General features: G+C 39.4%; 1 protein-coding gene across 1 annotated transcript; it reads left to right on the top strand.

Moving 5' to 3' along the window:
- The first annotated feature begins 48 nt into the window (after positions 1–48).
- Positions 49–12,430, top strand: LOC137472219 (uncharacterized). Its single transcript, XM_068187097.1, has 8 exons — positions 49–743; positions 2,638–2,724; positions 2,914–3,147; positions 4,444–4,466; positions 5,318–5,463; positions 6,024–6,115; positions 6,209–6,304; positions 7,385–12,430. Exons 1-8 carry the CDS (start codon positions 189–191, stop codon positions 9,044–9,046), a joined length of 2,895 nt encoding a protein of 964 aa, XP_068043198.1. The 5' UTR covers positions 49–188; the 3' UTR covers positions 9,047–12,430.
- The last annotated feature ends 7,355 nt before the right edge of the window (positions 12,431–19,785 follow it).

Genomic DNA, 19,785 nt, shown 5'->3' with positions numbered 1-19,785 from the left:
GCCCCGCCCCCCGCGGCCGGGCGCCACTTCTTGGGAAGTTGACGGGTGGGAGCGGCGTTTGGAGCGCGGCGCTCCTGGGTTCTGGAGCCCCCCGTGCCTTCGAGCTGGAAGCGGCGGGGCAGTGGTACGAGCGGAGCCCCGAGAAACAGCAGGAGCGGCGGCCGCTCGACCCCTCGCCGCCGCTGCCGATGGAGGCGAGTCTGACGTGCGCCGTGTGCCTGTCGCTTTTGGAGGAGCCGGTGACGCTGCCGCTGTGCTCGCACAACTTCTGCCGGGGCTGCGTGCTGGAGTGCCTGGCCTCGGCCGAGGCCGCCCGCCTGCAGCAGCCGCCGCGGAGCCCGGGGCAGGCCCGTCTCGGCCGCGGGGCGCCGGGGCCGAGCCCGGGCCCGACCTCGTCCTGCGCCCGGGTGCCTTGTCCTCTGTGCAGGAAGCTGTGCCTGCTGCCCCGCGGCGGCGTCGCCGCCCTGCCCGTCAACACCACCCTGGCGGAGGTGGTCAAGCTCTACCGGTCCGGCGCGGCGGGCGCCGCCATGGCCGGGGAGGCGGCGCTGGGGCCGAAGCCGGGCTCCGACCTGCTCTCCCTGCAGGCGTTCGGGGGAAGCTGCCAGAAACACCCGAGCCGGCCGGTGCAGCTCTACTGCCGCATGTGCCGGCAGGCGGGGTGCGGGCAGTGCGTCTCCGAGGAGCATCAGGGCATCTTCCACTCTGTCAACCTCATAGACACGGTGTACCAGGAAGAAAAAGTAAGCGCGACGCTGTCCGCTCTGTGGGCCTGGCTGGGAGGTTGGGCTGTCCACTGGAGATCCCACCGGGCACGGGTTGTTTTTACCCAGAAACACAGGAAAAAACGCGGGATGGTGGGCAGGAGAGAGGCAGAGTGCTTGTGCTGCTGTGGGGCATTAAGGAGTTGCTGGTGGACTGCCGGCTTGTGCCTTTCCGGGCTGCTGTCAGACTGCATCCAGCGCACACAGGGGACCAGGCGTATTACAGCAGCAGCAGATCTGAACCCAATTTACCGAAGGATCTGGAGAATTATTTTGGGGTGATGTCGGGTTTTTTTGGTGGTTTTTTTTTTTTTTTTTTTTTTTGTGTGTTTTTTTTTCTTTTGTTGTTGTTTTGGGGGTTTTTTGTTTGTTTTTTTTTTTTTTTTATTCTGGGGGGAGGGGTGTTGATGTTTGGTTTTGTTATTGTTGTTTCTCCACGTTCAGGAAGATCTAACGACTCCAAAAACCCACCCACAGATGTTTTGTTCATAGGCTCTCTAGCTGTGATAGGTAATTTGGGTCACACATAATTACATATTTAGGGATAGATAATTCGGGTGAGGAGTAATAAATGTATAAGTAAGACGCTTTACAGTCTGCATAAGAAGGCAGCTGCCTACCATAATTGTTGGCTGCCTGGTTGTAGAAGTTGTGATTTTTAACAAAATAGGGACTGTTTGGGTAGAATGAGCTTTTCATACCCTGTGCAAGTTGAGATGCAGGGTGGTAGTTCTGTTGTGCAGTAATTGAAACAACTGCAGGGCAGTAATGAAAAGTACAAGTATAAAAGTTTAAATACAGCACTGACTATTCTTTAGGACAAAAGTTGTTTTTACACTGATTTACCTCCTGCCTTTCCCATCAGCAATTGTATGTCCCTTGGGAAACCAGGGGAAAACAGCCTTTGCAATAGACATACTGCTACATAATGTAAAGTAGTGATACTGCAGAGAAATAAAGGAGGAAGACTCAGTGATAATAGTAGTTTAAACTCGAACAGAAATACATTGATTATTAACAGCTTTCTGTTTTAGCAATGTGAGGCATAAAAACAAAAAGTATCAACCAGTTTTTTGCCAAACTGGAATATCACCAATAAAACTTATATTGTGATAAATGTATGTGAGGAGAGGGGTTGAAAAAGCCTGAGGAAACCAATGTTATAACTACAAAGTAGTCATTCTAACAGTATGCATTATAGGTGAGCCTAAGAACATTACTTTGAGAAACAGCAGAAGAAAGTTTGTGTACTAATCCAGGAAAGCATTAAATGGTATTAAGTGATGCTTTGCATCACAAGCTTTTTTACCATATTGTTCAGAACATCACAGAATTTATAGGGTTGGAACGAACCTCTGGAGATCCTCCTGGCCAAACCACTGCCAAGGTAGGGTCACCTGGAGCAGGTGACACAGAATGTGACCAGGTGGTGTTTGAATGTCTCTGGAGAGGCAGGCTCCACAACCTCCTTAGGCAGCTTGTTGCAGTGCTCTTCCACCTTCAATGTAAAGTAATTCTTCTTAGTGTCGAGGTGGAATTTCTTGTGGTTTACTTTATGGCCACTGTTCCTTGTCCTGTCTTTTCAGAGGGCACCACTGAATAGAGTCTGGTGCCCTCCTTTTGGCACCTGCCTTTGAGATATTTATATATATCAATGAGATCTCCTTTCAGTCTTCTCCAGACTAAACAGGCCCAGCTCCTGCAGTCTCTTCTCATAAAAGAGATGCTCCAGACCCCTGATCATCCTTGTGGTCATCCACTGGACCCTCTCCAGTAGCTCCTTGTTTGTCTCAGTCTGATTCTAGATAAGCACTGAAATTATTTATTTTATGGAAGGATAAAGTTGTAATTAAGTGTTTCAATTGTCTTGCAGTTAACCTTCTTTAGCATTCTGAAACAAATGAGGATAATAAATGAGAAGCTGGTGAATGAGATCTCAAAACGACCAAATGATGCAGATGTGAGTGACAAATGCTGGATATTGTGTGTGTGTATGTCTTTAATTCTCTTCTAGTGATAGTTTATTCACAGCCTGGAGCATACAGGTGTTCCTTGCGGCATAGATGTGCTCTGAGCTTACTTAAAGTAGTCACTCTGTGTGGACATTGCTATTGCATTTACATCTGTTCTTGTGTTCTCGTGCTTCTAGATGATGCTGAAAAATGATGTGGAGATAATTGAGCTGAAATTTGGAGAAATTTTCAAAACTCTAGAAGTGAAAAAACAGCAATTACTAGAAGATGTTGAAAATCAAAGAGGTAAAAAAGAGAAAGCATTTCAGATTTGGAAGAAAATGAAAGAAACTCACAAGAAGACCATTGAGAATTTTTTGAAGGATTGTGAAAAGCTTGTCCATGAGTGTGATCCTCAGTGTTTCCTGGAGGTGATGGCATTTTGGTTTTGATAGCAATTGTCTAAAAACTCAAATAGATCCTGCTGTATTGTAGATATGATTATAGTCGATCAGGAAAAACAAAGTCAACAAGTGAAAAATACAGATTAAAATTACTTAACACTTCATACTCTTTTATAACAATGTTTTTTATTTTTAGAAAGGTTTGAGAAAGTTTTATATGCAGCTTATCAGTGATTTTTACTCTTTGCTTTCCTAAGAAACAGCATATTGCTGATTTCTGCAATGGGTCCTTTGGTGCCTCCAGATAAATGGGACACTAAGTAAGTGCAGAGTTTGACTAAGTGTCTGATCAAGGACTTGTAAAGGAAAATTTAACTTTTACTTGAAGTAAAAGCAACTCCCACTTTTGGAAGAAATATTAATGATTCCAATGATTAGTATGTCACTAATCACTACCACATCTCTTTCTCAACGCATTCCTTTTCTTCCTTTTGTTCCTCCTCCCCCTGTTTTCTTGTCATTCCCCATCCCACTTTCATCTTTCTCCTCCTATGTCTCCTGGTTGCTTCACATTCTGCCTGTTACTTCTATTCCTCCCCTTTGCCTTCTGTTCTTCCTCCACTTTTGCCTTTGGTTCCTTCTTGACTTCCTCATCTTTTTCCTCCCATTCCTCCTGTTCATCTACTTCCTCCTTCTGCTATTTTTTTTTTTTGCTTTAACTCTAGCACCTCCCTGCCTGCCCTCTGTAACAGTACATTGATTTTGTTGTGTAAAGATCCAGCAGTGAGATCACCAGGTTTTTATAGGGAAGCAGCTCTAATCCAGTCAGGTTTTTTACTTCTCATTACATGTTCTTTGGGAAGTCTCACGTGAGCACAGTGCAGTGTGCTGCACTTCCTACCACCATTATCTGCCTGATTTAAAACTAAAAGACAGCTTTTTTTAAATAGTATAGTAGCATATTGAGAGCACATAGCAGAGCCTTTCCTGTCCAAGAAATACAAAATAGTCTTTTATTTGAATGCTTACAAGTACCTGAACTTCTGAAACTGATCAGGTGACAATATGGGCCATGGTTTGGCCCATGGGCTCTGAAGGAGTTCTTTTTGTATTTATTACAAGATAAATAATTGTCACAGACATACTTGTTTAGGTTGGGGTTTTTATATTTGTTTGGTTGTTTTTTAATGTTAACAGCATTATTTTCTATAGTTCTGTGAAATGAAGACAGGTACTTCAGTCTCTGAAGTATTTTGATAAAGCAATGACTTCCTGATAATTGGAGAAATGCTCATATCTTACAAATTCTCATTTTATTTATAGGTTGCCTGTGGCTTGAACACAAGGTATATTTTTTCATGTTTTGTTAGTTCTCTAATTTTCTTTCAGATTTTTAAGATTAAAACTAAAAAAATAGCTATATTGGATATCATAAGATAAGCAATTTTAAATTAAAACAGTATTGAGTAATTACGAGATTATAATAATCTCAGATTTTTGGATGCCCAATATTCCAAATTTTAGGAAATGTGTCAAGAATTTGAGTGTCTGGGATTAGAGATAATCAAGCTTTTGAATTATCTCCCTAATAAAAAGTGAATATAGAAATTCATTAATACTTGGGGATTGGATATTTTCAGATACCTTATTTAAACTCAGTAACACTGAAGCATGCTTGAAGCTTTTACAGAAATCTTTCAGTGTAAGAGAATGTGTGGAGATTCTGCAGTATCTTTGTTTTTGTGTTGGTAGTGCACATACTCTGTAATGTCTTCTAAGGGTTCTTAATTACATTTCTGAGAACCTTTTAACCTGTATTTAAGAAAGAATATTGGAAATGGAGTTCTTTAAAATACATTGTGTTTCAAACTAACATTAACAATGCTCTCTGAAGGAGTATAATTCATATTCAGGCAATGTACACTAAGGAAAGTGGAGGGGGTAATTTTTTGCTGACCTACTAGCACTACTTCTTGCAGTTTTAATTGATTGTGAAACCTACTTCAAGTGAGCAATTCTAAGTAAAGAGACTAAAGAACTTGACACTTTATTGTAGACAGAATTTATCTAATTCTTTCTGCTTCCTAGCAATTTCTTTTTTTTTTTATATTCGGCAGGTATAATTTAGCTAGCATGTAAGCATAAAGAAAAATGTTCTAGTTGCATTTGTGGTTGCTTTTTCTTTTTCCTCTTCCAGAATGAAAACTCAGCTTGATGTGATGAATATAGCATCCAACTGGGAAAAACCACCAGTGTATATGCCAAAGAAGATAGACATCAAGTCTGTGGTTAATGAAATCTTAGCATTGGAGTTAACACCTGTGGATGTTAACATTGCTCAAGGTGGGGAAGAAGGACTTAGTTAAGACAAGTTTTGGGAAGTCTAGAAATCTGGAACTTGTGGAACCAATTGCTGATCAACAACCTGCATTGCAAACACATGCAAGAAAGCATCTGAGCAAATTAAATGGATGATAAATTCATGAGGGATTTTTAAATGCATTTTATGAATGTGCTTTCTCTAGCAGGTTCCTAGGCTGTGTTTGCAATCTGCAGTACTTTTGATATCCAGCTGATAGCGCCATTGTCAGGAGTGTGTTGCTGAACTAGACCGGCCTTTGTTGTGGTGTCATGCGAGTGTTAGCTATGCTCACATTAAGTGCCTTTACCTCACTGGAGGAGGTGTTATGTTTTCTGTAAGGCCAGGCATTTCCAGCATTTAAAGAAATGTATTACACAGGCATCTTGCTGTATATCACAGCAAATTCAACAAGAACTAGAGTCTCACTTAGGGCACTATATTTTTGTTCTTCAATGGAACCTGTTTAGATGCACAGTAACCTTTCAGTGTTTTCTATATTTAATATATTGTCCATCACTATCCTTATGCTTTTTTCTAATAGAGCTACCTTATGAAGGAAATGAGGGCTCAACTCTATTTAAAGATACCTTAAAGCAATGGCAGGACCAGAAGAATATACCCAACACATTTCTTGTAAGTTATTGGCTATGTGTTCTTCAGTATGGTATTATTTTGTCTGTTTTGGCTTATCAAAATGAAATATGTCTGCTGCAAAATATTTTTCAGCCTGTAACAGGACAGGATGAAGCAGACGGTAGCAGGATCCCTACTCGCTTTATGTCAATATCAGAAATGTCAGCATTTCAAAATATGAGCCACGAGGTATGATTGAACATCAGTTGTAAGTATGGCTAAGTTACTGTTTGCTGTGATGCAACTTTCTAAATAAGCTTTTAAAATGTTTTTCAGTTTCCTCAGTAGAAAGTTACCCTTACAATTCTAGAATGAAATCTGACTAGGTGTTAAAGCTGTCAGAATTTTACTCTTTTTTTGCCTTTAAAAAGCTGAAAACTTAATCTTAGTACTGACTTCAAATACTTCCATTTATATTTAGTGTGGCTTTTTGAGTCACATCTGTAGCTTTCTAATCCAAATAAACTTCCCTAGTGTCTATTTGAAGAGGCAGTCATCTGCCTCTATTCTGTTTTCTAAAGAATAGAGTTCTATCTTGTAAGACCACATAATAATTTGACATGAAACTGAATTCAGTCTCTTTTTTGTTTCATTTCAAATTATGCAGTTATGCAACTAGACTTTTAATTTTTTTTTTTTTTTTTTACTTACTAGCAGCTCCATGTGGGAGGCTGGATATTGTTCTGCACAGAATGATTCCAGTTACAGTTAGTGAAACATGGCTGGCAGTGAATCACATTATGCATGTTCTGAGAACAGTAGTGGCAGATGATTGAATTAAAAAGTTGTTTAGGTCCTTTAAATACAGAATGGTTTTTTCTGCACTGTTTTGGAAAATACCTATTTTCTATTGCTATTAAGAATGCAATTATATATAATAACAAGCAAAACCCCCACCATCTAACTTAATTTCAGATGGTTATTTTTCATGAGAATTTGATTGAGAATTTGTTGCTTAATATCTAAGTTAGTGTTTTTATCTATTTTTGGTTTTGATAGTGACTTTAAATACAGTTTTCTGTAGTCTTCTCTTTCCAAACCTACTTTGTCATCAGGGTTCTATATGTATCTTGTTCAATTGTCTTTAAAGTGCTTTTTTATTGTAATGACTTGTATCCTGTTGCCTTCCAGTAGCAATGGAAAAATCCATTAGAAATTCTCTAGAATATAGGAAAACTTTTCTTCAGGCTTAGTCACATGTGAGTTTTATAATCTCTGAATCCACAAATGCCACATTAGATAATGTGATTTTTTTTTCTGTAATTCTAGGAGCTACGTTATAAATACTATATGGAACTTCAAAAGCTCACCAATGTGTTTAAGACTCCAAATTTCCCTGCAAATAAAATGTATAAATTTGTAACTGCTGAGGCCTCCAAGAATAAGTCCTCAGGAACTTCTTTTATATCTTCACCTACCAAAGCAAATAAGATGTATAAAATAAAAGCAGAAGCCCTGCAAAGAGGAGGTGGCTTTGACAAAAGAAACTTTTCTGGAAGCAGTGCTCATAGCATCCCATCCACAAGTAGGATCTTTTCTGAAACAAATGGTGACTTAAAATTATTTCATGAGGGAAGTGGCCAGGAAGTATCCGCTCCAGCCTTGTCAGATACTTCTCCAGACTTGTTAATTAAAGAAAAATGGCCAAGACAGGCATCAGCAGGTATTGTTTCCAAGGAAATGAACTCAAAATCTAGCACTTTATTGGACTTAAAGCCAGCAGCAACAGAGGCCGTTACTGCTTCAACTTCAGAATCTGTAGATGTTTCAGCAGAAAGACCTTCAGGTGTACCTTTTACTTTCAGTGCATCTAACAACTCATTACCAAGATTTAGTCGAGATACAGGTACATTTTCCTTTAAAAAGCAAGACAAGAGATGTGCTTTCCCTCAGTTTTATTTAGGGAAATGTGATAAGGTGGATAAAACCAATAACCAGGAAAAATATGGTCCTGAAACTGAGAACATAGTTTGTGATGCTTCAACAAGTCCTAATTTAGACTCAGCAGAAAGAGAGAAACCACATATTTTGTTTCCCTTTGGCAATTCAGAAAGAGATTGGTTTGCAGGATCGGAAGCTAGCAATTCATGTCAGGTGTTACCATCATCCTCATTTTTTAGCCAATCTGAGAAGCCATCTGAGAAAAAAACATCTCACATGAGGGAAAAAACACCTTGTGCAAAGGAACTTGGAGGATATGGTACACAGAAACCATCTGTCGTAGGGGAACAAAACCCTCACACCTCAGAATCCAGCACAACTGTAGCTTGTGGTACTTCAGAAACCAACACTGGAGCTGGAGTGAATGATGTCTCCAAGACCCCCCTTCTCACCAGTAATTGTGCATTTTCTTTCAAAAGTAACTTTACATTGCCTTCACCAGTATTTTCATTTGGAGGCGTTCTCAGAAATACCTCTGATTTGCTGACTTCTTCCATGTTTTTTTCTGGAAACAGAGCAGAAAAAATGGATAAGGAGAAGATGAAATCTCCTGACAAAACACTTCTAAATCTAGGGAAACCTCTAACTACAGAGTGTGCAGAGCCTGCTTCTCTTCAGAGTCATCCAAAATACGAAGGCTCATGTTTGCCTGTGAACTCATCTGAAAACACTGAAAGTGCAGAAAGGCTTGGTGATGGTAATACTCCTTGTCAGCCTTTATGTTCAGGAGTCCTTCCTTTTGAATATGAGAATGCATCTTCCACTCAACTCACTGCAGCAACACAGCAACAAAAAAAGGTAAAGGATGAAGAAACTGTTGCTGAAAACAACTGTGTGTGTCACAGAAGGGAGGATGAACCTGAGCCTGTACAGTTTCAGAACACAGCTTGTTCTGTTCCTAGCACGTGCAATGATCCATCTTTAGGAGGTTCTGTGCTTGCAGTAAGTGAGACAGGAGGAATGCTAAAAGACAGCACTTCTAACACTTAAGAGCCAAGTCAAACATCTGTCTCTACTGATACCAGCCACGCATCAGAATATTTTTCTGTTGCTGAAGACAAAATGTCAGGTATAAGAAAATCAGATGTGAAGAGAGACTGAAAAGGAAAATAAGCTGGAATGAAATAAATGCTACTTAACACGTTAAAAGATGGGGATAGTTGTGATTTTTACAGCTGTCTTCCCCACTTCTTGCAAATCAAAGTATCTCTGTATTGGAAACATAACTGCTTATGAGCAGTACAATGTAATTAAGTGATTTTTATAGTATAGTCATTATCTCAAGAAACAACCAAAAATGTCATGTCCTGCTCAAGACCAAAGCATAGCCATAGATGCTGCATCTTCAAGATTGCAAACCTTCTGGGGTAGTTTTGGGGGATGGGGAACTGAGGTGTCCCAGAAAGCGATTTGGGTGAAGCCTCAGTGGCAGGAGGTAGTAAATTGCTGTCAGTGTGCAGCAGCACTTGCACTTAAATGGGTAAGAGAGCAGCCAAGTGCATTCACCTCAGAGGCAGAGAGGGAGGAGAGCCACAGCAAAAATAAAGGATATTGAAGGCGTTAGTAAAAATTGTTTTGCTCATCTCCCCTTGGCTGCTTCCTTTTCTGTGATATGTTTAATGTATGTTGAAGGTGTAAGTTCGAGTGTAATTTCAGTATTTTCTCTTGCGCTTTTGAAATGGAAGCATCGTATCAGTGTTCTTGTTACACACTGCAGAAGGATGTCAGCAACACTTCTTAAGTGCTGCTTTCAGGAAAAAAAAACATCACAATTAAATTTCAGCTCTTCTTGGTGACAGTTTGGGAATACCTGGACAGATTAACTTGTTGTTTTATTGAAAGCTTTTGGAGAACCTAGCTTTTAAAACACAAAAATTTTCTTTTAAAATCTGTCTGTAATGACAAGAAATAAAGGAAAACATCACTTCTTACTATATGTATTAACAATTTAGAATTCATGGAATTCATCTAATTCAAAGTAAGGATAAAAAGACCGTCTTTTCTACTTTGCTGGCTATTTTGTTGGATCCAAGAGAGAACTGTGCTTTAGTTATTGGAATACACAGACATTAGCACTGTTTCAGAATAAAGCTCTATTTTGTTTACTGTGCATGCTTCAGCAAAAGATGATGCTTGGCTTTAAGAAATTAATTCTGTATTAGATAGAGATGTCAACTGGCAGTATTAAATCAAAATGAAGGATATTTAATATTCCTTCAGGAGTTTTCACAGGCAACTAGAAAAATCAATAATCTGCAAATTGCCTCTTTAACTCTGTAAGAAAAATACTACTTAAATTTAAATCTCTGCAGTCCTTACTAATATACTTACTGTAAATAAAACTTGGAGAAACTATTATTCTTTCAGGAAATGTTGACCTAATTTCATTTGTGTTTAGTTCTTGGCCTCAGTTTTTCTGTGGCAGTGCATTCCTTTATTAAATGTGCTGAAAATTTTTAAATGTTTGTAGTATTTATCACAATTAATAATACTACTTTTCTGTCTGCATTATAATAAGGAAGGTGGTGAAAATTCTGATTATGATGGTTAGTCTTTTAGTACTTGATGTTCATCTCTTAAATCCTCCTGTATTTCAATTTTCTCCTAAGATTATTTTCTGCTGTTATCTCTAGACATTCTTGTCATGTTCTGCATGTGTAAGAGAGCAATGTTAATTCAAATCACTGGAAGACAAAGGCTGAGCGAGATGATAATGGCAGAGGGTGTCACAGGTGGAGGTTGGTCTCACTTTAACAAAAACAAGAGAAATGGAACAATTTTAGAGTCAGATGAGGCACCTGTAAAATTCATTTTACAGAATGTTGCAGAAAATGTTTGTTTTCTTCTACACTGACAAAAAAACTTCTTAATGAGCTAGGTTTAATCAGAAACCATAAAAAGTTTCTGAAGCTTATGTATTTTCAACCTGACTTCTTTTAATTTCTGTTGTTTCATGGGATAAACTTCCATGCAGATACTTTGTCTCTTAGTGAAAAGACACCGTCATAGACTCAGAAAGCAAATATACTACTATATACTACTTTGAAAGTAAAAGTTGTGGGTGTGGGGGTTTGCTGCTGTCCTGGGGCTGCTTTTCAAGCATTGTCCAAGTGCCTTATAGCTCAGCATTCAGGTTTTACAGGGCAGATCAGATTCACACAGAAACCCCCAAGAAGAAGATCCTTGCCTACTCGGTTGGCCATACTATGCTGACCCAGAAGGCAGCCCTTCCCCTGTTCCCTGGAAATGATATGAGATACAGAATAACCTCTGGTAGGCGTGCCTCCTGACTGCTGTAAAAATTAACCCTTCCCTGGCTAGAAACAGGACAGTCAGTGATCTTGGGTGAACCAGAGCTTATTCAAAGAAATAGGATTCAGAGTTGTCCTTAATACATATTTTGCTTTTTATTTATAGAGAATAACTTATACCACTATCTTGATCATTGTCATAAAATTCTGTGTGACGGTGAGGACTGATGTCAAAGCCTCACTTTCCTAAGTTATTTAAACTTAGGTATATGTGTGTATTTTTTCAGATTACAGGTAAACAAAAAGGCAGTGTTAAAGTGAAACCTTTGTCTGAAAATACTGCTTAGAAATTTGCCCTTGCTGGGAAAAAATCAAACACAGATAAAAAACAGAACAAAAAAAAAAAAAAACACCAAGGAAATAACATACTTTACTAAGCTCAGTAATTTATTTTACACAGTTCTGTATCTTTCTGATTCCTTAATATACAAGAGGTAAAAAATGAAGCAATTCTACATGTGGTTGGAAAATTTCATTAATCAGACTTTGCTATATTTGTATGAAGCCCTCTGTATATTTCTGATTTTGTAAATAAATCTGCAGGCCAGTTTGAAAGCTTTTATAGTGGTTCATGACTATACTACTTCACAATTTAATAGAAACCTTGGAAAGCAGTTACAACAATTTATTTTATTATAATAGCTAAAGTACTTGTTAAACATACTTCACAAATGAGCTGAAAGTTTCTAGTGCTGTCCTACTGAGAGGCTGTCTCCAGCTGTCAGAAATGTGATATTTGTTCAGTATATATCTGAGAGCTATATTAACATATGTGTTACTGCCTGGAAAAAAAGTGCAACTGAAATATAAAGTACAATTATTTGGTTTTGTAGCTATTTAAAAAATACAGTTTATTAAAAACAATTGACATTAGAGCTGCTTAAATGTAAATTTTTAAAGGTTAACTTCCTAAAGCAAACTTTGCATTATTTTGTATTTTTGGTTTGTTTATTATTGTATTATTGGTTATTAACTAAAGCTTTATTCTGAAATTGTATTTGATAACTCAGGTCTGGTAACTTTCTAACATAAAGACTGCTTGTATGTGTGGTAAGACTCTTAAGTACTGGTGCTTTGGTTGGTTTTTGTTCTTCAGGTAACATACTTCAGTTTCTCTTCATAGTTTTCTTCCAGCTGTTTAAATGCCAGTAGAACATTATTATTTGGATCATCACAGTTCACTCAGACTTGTTCTGATTTAATAAAAAAAAAAAAGGAGCATTGTTCCCTTTTAAGTTGCTTTAAAAGTGAAGTATATATTGTATTTTAAAAAGCACAAATTTATCACACCCAATAGATTTAATAAGGAGTGAAAAATCCTTGAGTGTATAATAAGCATGTTTAACCTGAAGAAAGAAAAAAAAACATTCTTCATTTAACCCAAAGAAAGAAAAAATCAAATAGATATGCACTGGAACTGTTTCATTGTTAATAAACCCTGTTGTGTAGGTAGGGTAAAAATGAAGAGAGCATTTGGCATGACCTCAGATACTGACACATTAGTTCCCTGGGGTCACTGCAGAACATTTATAAGCTTGAAGTAATAATGCTGCAAAAGCTCATGTTTATCTAATTATATTGAGCATATAAGACTCAGTAGTAGTATTATAAAAGATAGTTTATTAATATTACATTGAGAACATGGTATCAACTGTTTGAATAACCTGTTGCAAAGCTAAACTAGAACACTGCAGACAAATCTGGCTAAACTGAGCAGGAGATCGTGTGAGCCTTCTATCAATGATGAAGACCCTATGTTTTGCAAAAAAGACCCCCAATTACTGAAAAGTAACTTAATAAATTCAGTTCCTAGTAATTAAGAATACCACATGGGTTTTTTTAATAGAGTGAATATTTTCTTGAAATACTGGAATTATAGAAGGTTTTGGACTGGAAAGGACATTAAGGGCCATCTAGTCAGTCACCTGGGCTGGTGCAGTCTTGGGCACAAATCCAGGCTGAGCAGAAAATGGATTGAGCCCTGCAGAGAAGCACTTGGGGATGATGGTTGATGAAAAACACAACACAAGGCAGCAATGTTCATTCACAGCCCAGAAAGCCAACGGAATCCTGGACTTCATCAAGAGAAGTGTAACCAGCAGGTCAAGGGAGCTGATTCTCCCCTTCAACTCTGCTCTTGTGAGACCCCACCTACAGTAGAGCATCCAGATTTGGTGTCCCCAATAGGTGAGGGACATGGAACTGTTGGAGCAAATCCAAAGAAGGGCCATGAAGTTGTTCAAGTGGAGTGGATCACCTCCCCTGTAATGACCATCTGAGAAAGTTGGATCTGTTCAGCCTGGAGGAGAGACAGTCATGTCGAGACCCCATAGTAACCTTCCAGTATCTGAAGGAGGCCTGCAGGGAAGCTGGAGAGGGACACTGTCAGGAAATGTAGTGATGGGACAAGGGGGAATGGCTTCAAACTGCAATAGTAAGTTTTGATTAGGGAGAAATGCATTACTGTGAGGGTGGTGAGGCAGTGGAACAGGATGCCCAAAGAAATGGAGGATGCCCAGTCCCCTGAAAGTCTTCAAGGCTAGGTTGGATGGGACTTTGAGCAAGCTGGTCTAGTGGGAGGTGTCCCTGCTTATGGCAAGGGGGTTGAAAAAAGATAATCTTTAAGGTCCCTTTCAAGCTGGGCCATTACAGAATTCTGTAGTCTCAACTCCCCTGCTGTGGGCATGGACATCTTTCACTAGGCTGGTTCAAGGGGTGTCTCTCAGGGCTCTGCCTTGGGACCAGGGCTTGTCAGTGCCTTTATCAATGACACCCAGGGGCACCGAGCACCCCCACATTTGCAGGGGACAGGAAGCTAAGTGGGGCAGGGGCACCACGGAATGATGGCATCATCCAAAGGCACCTGGACAAGCTTGAGAAGTGGCATGAGAACCTCATGAGGTTTCACAAGGCCAGGTGGCAAGTGCTGCACCTGGGTCGGTGCAATCCCCGAGTCACAAATTCTTCCATGTCAGAAGAGACCTCCAAATCCCTCAGGTTAGTGCTGTCACCACCTCCAGAACCAGCGCTTGGCTGGCCCTTGGGGTTTTCCCATGCCCTTGCCCACATCCAGGAGCACTGGCCAGAGGGGAGCTCACACAGCCTGTGCCTCTCCTCCACAGCCCCTGTGGGCAGCGTGTTGGACCACCGTGCACAGGCTCCACTGGGGAATGTCTTTCCAGAACAAAGAAATCAACAGCTGTGGCAAGACGTGGTGTCTTGGCCAGTTTTTCCTGACTTCTACCATTGTGTAATAAGAATTTTTTGTGGTGATGAAACTAGGTTTTAAGGAAAGTCATATTTTCAATCTAGTGCTCCAGAGAAAAAAAAAACGGGAGTACTTTTTGGTCTTTGCTCTGACCTGGGTCACTGAACAATACAGAATTAAATACAAGCAGCCAAAAGGATAGGATTCTTTTCAGCCTGGATCATGTCAATGCTCCATCCCTATACTTTTATACCAATATAAGCATCAGTACAGCTACATTTACACTTGCAGCTGATGAGCAGCAGAGGGAGGAAGAGCTGCAATCTATAAGCTGTTTAGTTTCCCCTATTCAGTCTAACACTGTAAGTATGATTTACTTTGTTGGTATTTTCTATTTTATCCTTCTTGTCTTTGGAATCTGACAGCAAATTGGAGGTTTCTTTTTTCCTCTCAGCATGTTGCCACTATCTCTTTACAGTAGTAACGATCTAAAAAATTAGAATACAATACATTGCATTCGTTTTCTAATTTTAATGTAGCTATAAAACTTGTAAACCTCTTCAAAATGGCAACAAGAACTAGTGGTGAATCCAGAGGTCAAAGGGTGAAGTTATGCCACTAAGAAACACATTTTTTATTTCCATTTGTCTAACAGCCATTGGACAGCAGAAGATTAACAGTATGTAAATGACCTGCTATGGGCCAAAGAGTTTTCATCGTTTATGTAGTTTGTGTCCCAACTCCCTGCCCTGCACAGGACACTCCATGAATCACACCATGTGCCTGAGAGCATTGACCAGATGCTTCTTGTACTCCGACAAGGCTTGGTGCTGTGACTTCGTTGCCTGAGAATCCTGTTCCAGTGCCCAACCACTTCCAGCTGTGAAACCTTTTCCTCATATCCAATCTAAACCTGCCTGAGCTCAGCTTCACAATGTTTCCTTGCATTCTGTCCCTGTCACCACAGAGAAGAGATCAGTGCCTGCCCCTTCACAAGGAAGCTGTACGCTGCAATCTCCTCCAGGCTGAACAGACCGAGTGATCTCAGCTACTTCACATATGGTTTCCCTTCCAGACCCTTCAATGTCTTTGTTGCCATCCTCCTGACTTTCTCGAATGGCTTAATGTCATTTTTTATATTGTGGCGCCCAAAACTGCACACAATGTGCAGTCCCTCCAGTTCAGGACAATCCCCTCCCTTGCCCAGCTGGCGATGCTGTGCCTGATGCACCCCAGGACAGGGTTGGCCCTCCTGGCTGCCAGAGCACAAGTTCAATGACTCAAATTCAATTTACCATTGACCAGGACCCCCAGGTCCCTTTCCACGGTGCTGCTCTCCAGACCTATTCCTCAGTCTGTGTGTACATCCAGGGTGTTTAGAGAGGTTTAAATCTCCTAAGTAGCTTCTGCCAATGCCCGCTTTGTGCCTGATTGGCTGCCAAGGGCTTCCGGGTCTGGGTGGGGCTTGGGGCTTGTTCCTGTGTCCCTGGGTTCAGGAATCCTTTTGTACATCTTGATATAATCCTCACTCCCAGACTCAAGATTTTCTTTGAACTTAATTCATTTCTTTCAATGCAAACATCTTCATGTGTATACATGTGGTATTCACATTCTCTGAACAGAGAGAGATGGGATTCTCTCTCCCAGTATTTTTCCTGGGAAGCTGTGAGATGCAGTGAGAAAGCTCAGAGAAAGAAGAAAGCAATTCTTATCTCTATTTGCTGCTCCTGTTGTTTGGCACATGTGAAATGTGTTATGGAGATTGTTTACTGAAGACTGATTTGTTAATTGGACACTGGTGATGGTTGGTTGGATTGATTGCCCAATTGGGTCCAAGCTGTATCATGAATGTCTGGAGACAGTCACCATATTTTCTTGAGTAGCTCTTTAGTATGATATAGTTCTAGTATAGTATCAATGTAATATAATTTAGCTTAATAAAAGCAATTTATTCAGCCTTCTGCAGCATGGAGTCATAGCGCGTTATTCCCTGTGCAGGGGGGTCGCACTGCTTCGATACACACGCATAAACATAAATATATTAAATAAAATGCACAGTGTATAGTATTACCTGCCATGTATCTGAGTAGAAATTTTGAACATGGGGTCTCTGTCATGCTCTCTTCTGAAAATGGGAAATGGCCTTGTGCTTCAGAAGAAATTGAGCTACTCCCACAACAATAGAAAATGTGGTGATCTGTTTGAACGCGTTCTGGATTCTGTCCATGCAAAGTACACCCCAGCATGAGAAAACTAACAGCATATGGAGAAATGCCATACAAATTATTCAAATATCAGTGTAGAACAGTTAAGAAAAGTTTTTTTTAAAAAGCGGAACTAACTGAATGGATAAAAGAACAAGATGTGGCAACAACATAAAACACATACCAATATATCAGAAATTATCTGACATTTAGTTAAGGATTTCAGCACACAAGCTTTGTGCTTTTCCCAAATATGGATACCATGCCCTGTAATCTTTAGGGAGGTGGACATACAAAACACAAAGTAATTCAAAAGGATTTTGAATTTAGGAACTTCAAACTGCCTTCAAGGCAACTCAAAAAGCCATTAGGGGAGCTGAAAGATATTTACAGACAAATTTACATAATAATTTACATTCTTGTAGCCTAAAAGGGACAAGACAAACTTCTTTCTTGAATGGGATCCTCTAATGATAAGATTAGATGATCAACCATCTCAACATTGACCCCAAATAGCTGATTACCAGGATATTCCATCTCAATTACAATGCAGTACTAGGTGGAATACAGTAATCCCATGTATGGAGCAGATTTAATTAGGCAATAGTGTAAAGGAAATCACAGTTGGTCTGCTAAGCAGTATATGCTTTTCTGAAAAGAAAAAGAAGCATAATTTAGAAAGAATATTATTGACATCATAATTTGGAAGTGAATGAGATTGCTGGAGAGTCATTTAAACCTGAACAAACTGCTGGAGGACACTGAAAAAAGCTTACACACTTCACAGGGAAAGTGCTTCTTGAGCACTACTACCTGAGAGCACTCACCCCTTCTGTGCTAGGCATTTAAAAACAGCTGCAAAAGGCAGCAATATCATAGAATGGTAATATAAAAGCAAGTCCTTAATTGAAAGCTTTCAGTGCACAATATGGCTATATGCACACATGATACTGTACTTCTACAGGTTTTTATAAGGTTAATTAATTAGTATAGCTAACAAATATTGTCCTATTTTAGCCCTACATTTTATGATGTCTATTATATATGGTACAAAACAAAGTGTGCTTACTAGATTAAAAAGCAAGACTAAACAGAATTAGAAGGTAGCGTAATATGTGAGAAAGTGCAACTACTATACTAAAGTGACAAAGAGTTAGAAACTGTACAGCTGTACATTAAAATCTATCAAGCTAAAGATATATAAAAAGCAAAAATCTTTATGCATCAGAACTACAGGCAATTATAAATAGTGGATCTCTGAACTTTACAGTTCTTGATTTTGCAATGTAAGTACGTCTCTGTCAGGGTTTTCAAATGTTGTTGCTTTCAGATTTTAAGAAAAACAATTCCAACTATGCAGCAACAAATACATGTAGGAAAAATGGAAAAATGAAAAAATGTGATTTTTATATTAATCTGTGAATAATCCAGACTGTTTGTCAAATTCTCAAATCCTAAATATCTAAGGCATTTGGCAATCTTCTGACTATATGAGGTCTCCAGTAAATCATGCTATTTATGCAGTAGAGAATGGATTCTTCTCATGCTTCAATAGTTATTAGGTCTTATGTTCTTCTGCCTTGGGGGAAAAAAGACAAACAAAAAACAACAGTCCTAATGATTGTCACATTCATTAATTTTACTTTTAAGAAACTCCCCTAATGGAAGAAACTCTCAAAAATCAGTGATTCTCACAGGTGTCCCAATGTGTACAGAAATCAGCACATGTTAAAGGTGTACTTGAAAATGCATGCATGTTTTCTCTGCAAAAGTACAGCATGCATTGTCCTATGATCTCCCATATCATTTTAGGCCTCCATTCCTATAAACCTTAGGCACCTGCTGATCTGAGTGAATATCAGAGTTACTGATATTCAGATCAGAGTTACTGATGCCAGCCCACCCTTAATTCAGTCATTGCTTCAGGTTTAACCCGCTGTAGCTAGTGACTAGGTGTAACTGTCTCAGTTATTCTACACAAACTGATGATATGTTAAACTTTACCTGTTAGGTGATACAGCTTGGAAAAAAAAAAAAAGCTGCAAGAAGTTAGTATGCAGACAAGTGGAAATTATTGGTATGAAAAGGTCAAACCAAAGGCTCCTGCAAGTTGTTTATAATTCCCTTTCATTTCTAGACAGTGGGTTCATCAAAATTGCTCAAATCAAGCCGCTTCAAGAGCCTCAAACTGAATGGCCTGGGATCTGGGCAACCACAAAATCGCAATGCATCTCCTGCACCGGGTCCTGCACTCCTTGGCTGACACTGCTGAGAGGGAAGAGAGGCCATCACACCCAGTGGATGCATACCTCGATCAGGGACCTTTTTACACCTTATTGTTCATCCTGTGACGAATGTTTGTTCACCATCACTGTTAGGAATTTAGTAGAAACAGAATGTACTGAGATGTGCAAGCTTGACATAAGTACACCCTCAAAAAGCACAATATGGGTCTACTGTGTACCTTAGCATGTTGAAGCATTCTTTCCTCTTCTGCTACTCAGCTAGCCCAACTTAATCTACAATACACCTATCGTGAAAAATGGCTTCTCACAAATCTCAGCTGATGCCAAGCTGATGAATTGCTGTTATGCCTAGAAAACTCCTCAGATACAGAATATGCCTCTTTCACAAACTAATTTCCTTGAAGTGATCTGAGCTGCACACAAAACTTATGGTAATGAAAACATTAGCACTACAATAGGCAACGTTTATTAGTATGTTCTTCTCTAATCTTCACAGAGTTAATTCCTGCCATCCCTTCCAAAGAAACCACAAAAATATGTACATTTACCTTTATCTAGGGATTGTTCTTTCCACAGCTAAAACCAGACATTTCTGCAGTACATTTCACAGAATTACTTTGGCATGTTTCCAGGAAAACTTTTACCTTATTTATTCCAGACCTAAAATGTGTTTAATTTGGTTGTCAATGCAAAGCTTTTTCAATTGTTTCCACATTTTTCCCTATTCATCTTTTATCCTTTTCTAATTTTGTTCTATGAT

The sequence above is a fragment of the Anomalospiza imberbis genome, chromosome 4 (genome assembly GCF_031753505.1).
Source record: "Anomalospiza imberbis isolate Cuckoo-Finch-1a 21T00152 chromosome 4, ASM3175350v1, whole genome shotgun sequence".
Taxonomy (NCBI): Eukaryota; Metazoa; Chordata; class Aves; order Passeriformes; family Viduidae; genus Anomalospiza; species Anomalospiza imberbis.
This window is presented reverse-complemented; position numbering and strand designations above follow the sequence as displayed.

Bases quoted from the DNA above. Each gene is read 5' to 3' on its own strand.
- LOC137472219 (XM_068187097.1), top strand. From the start codon at position 189: ATGGAGGCGAGTCTGACGTGCGCCGTGTGCCTGTCGCTTTTGGAGGAG. The intron at 744-2,637 runs GTAAGCGCGACG...ATTGTCTTGCAG, and splicing joins CGGTGTACCAGGAAGAAAAA to TTAACCTTCTTTAGCATTCT. The intron at 3,148-4,443 runs GTGATGGCATTT...TTTTATTTATAG, and splicing joins ATCCTCAGTGTTTCCTGGAG to GTTGCCTGTGGCTTGAACAC.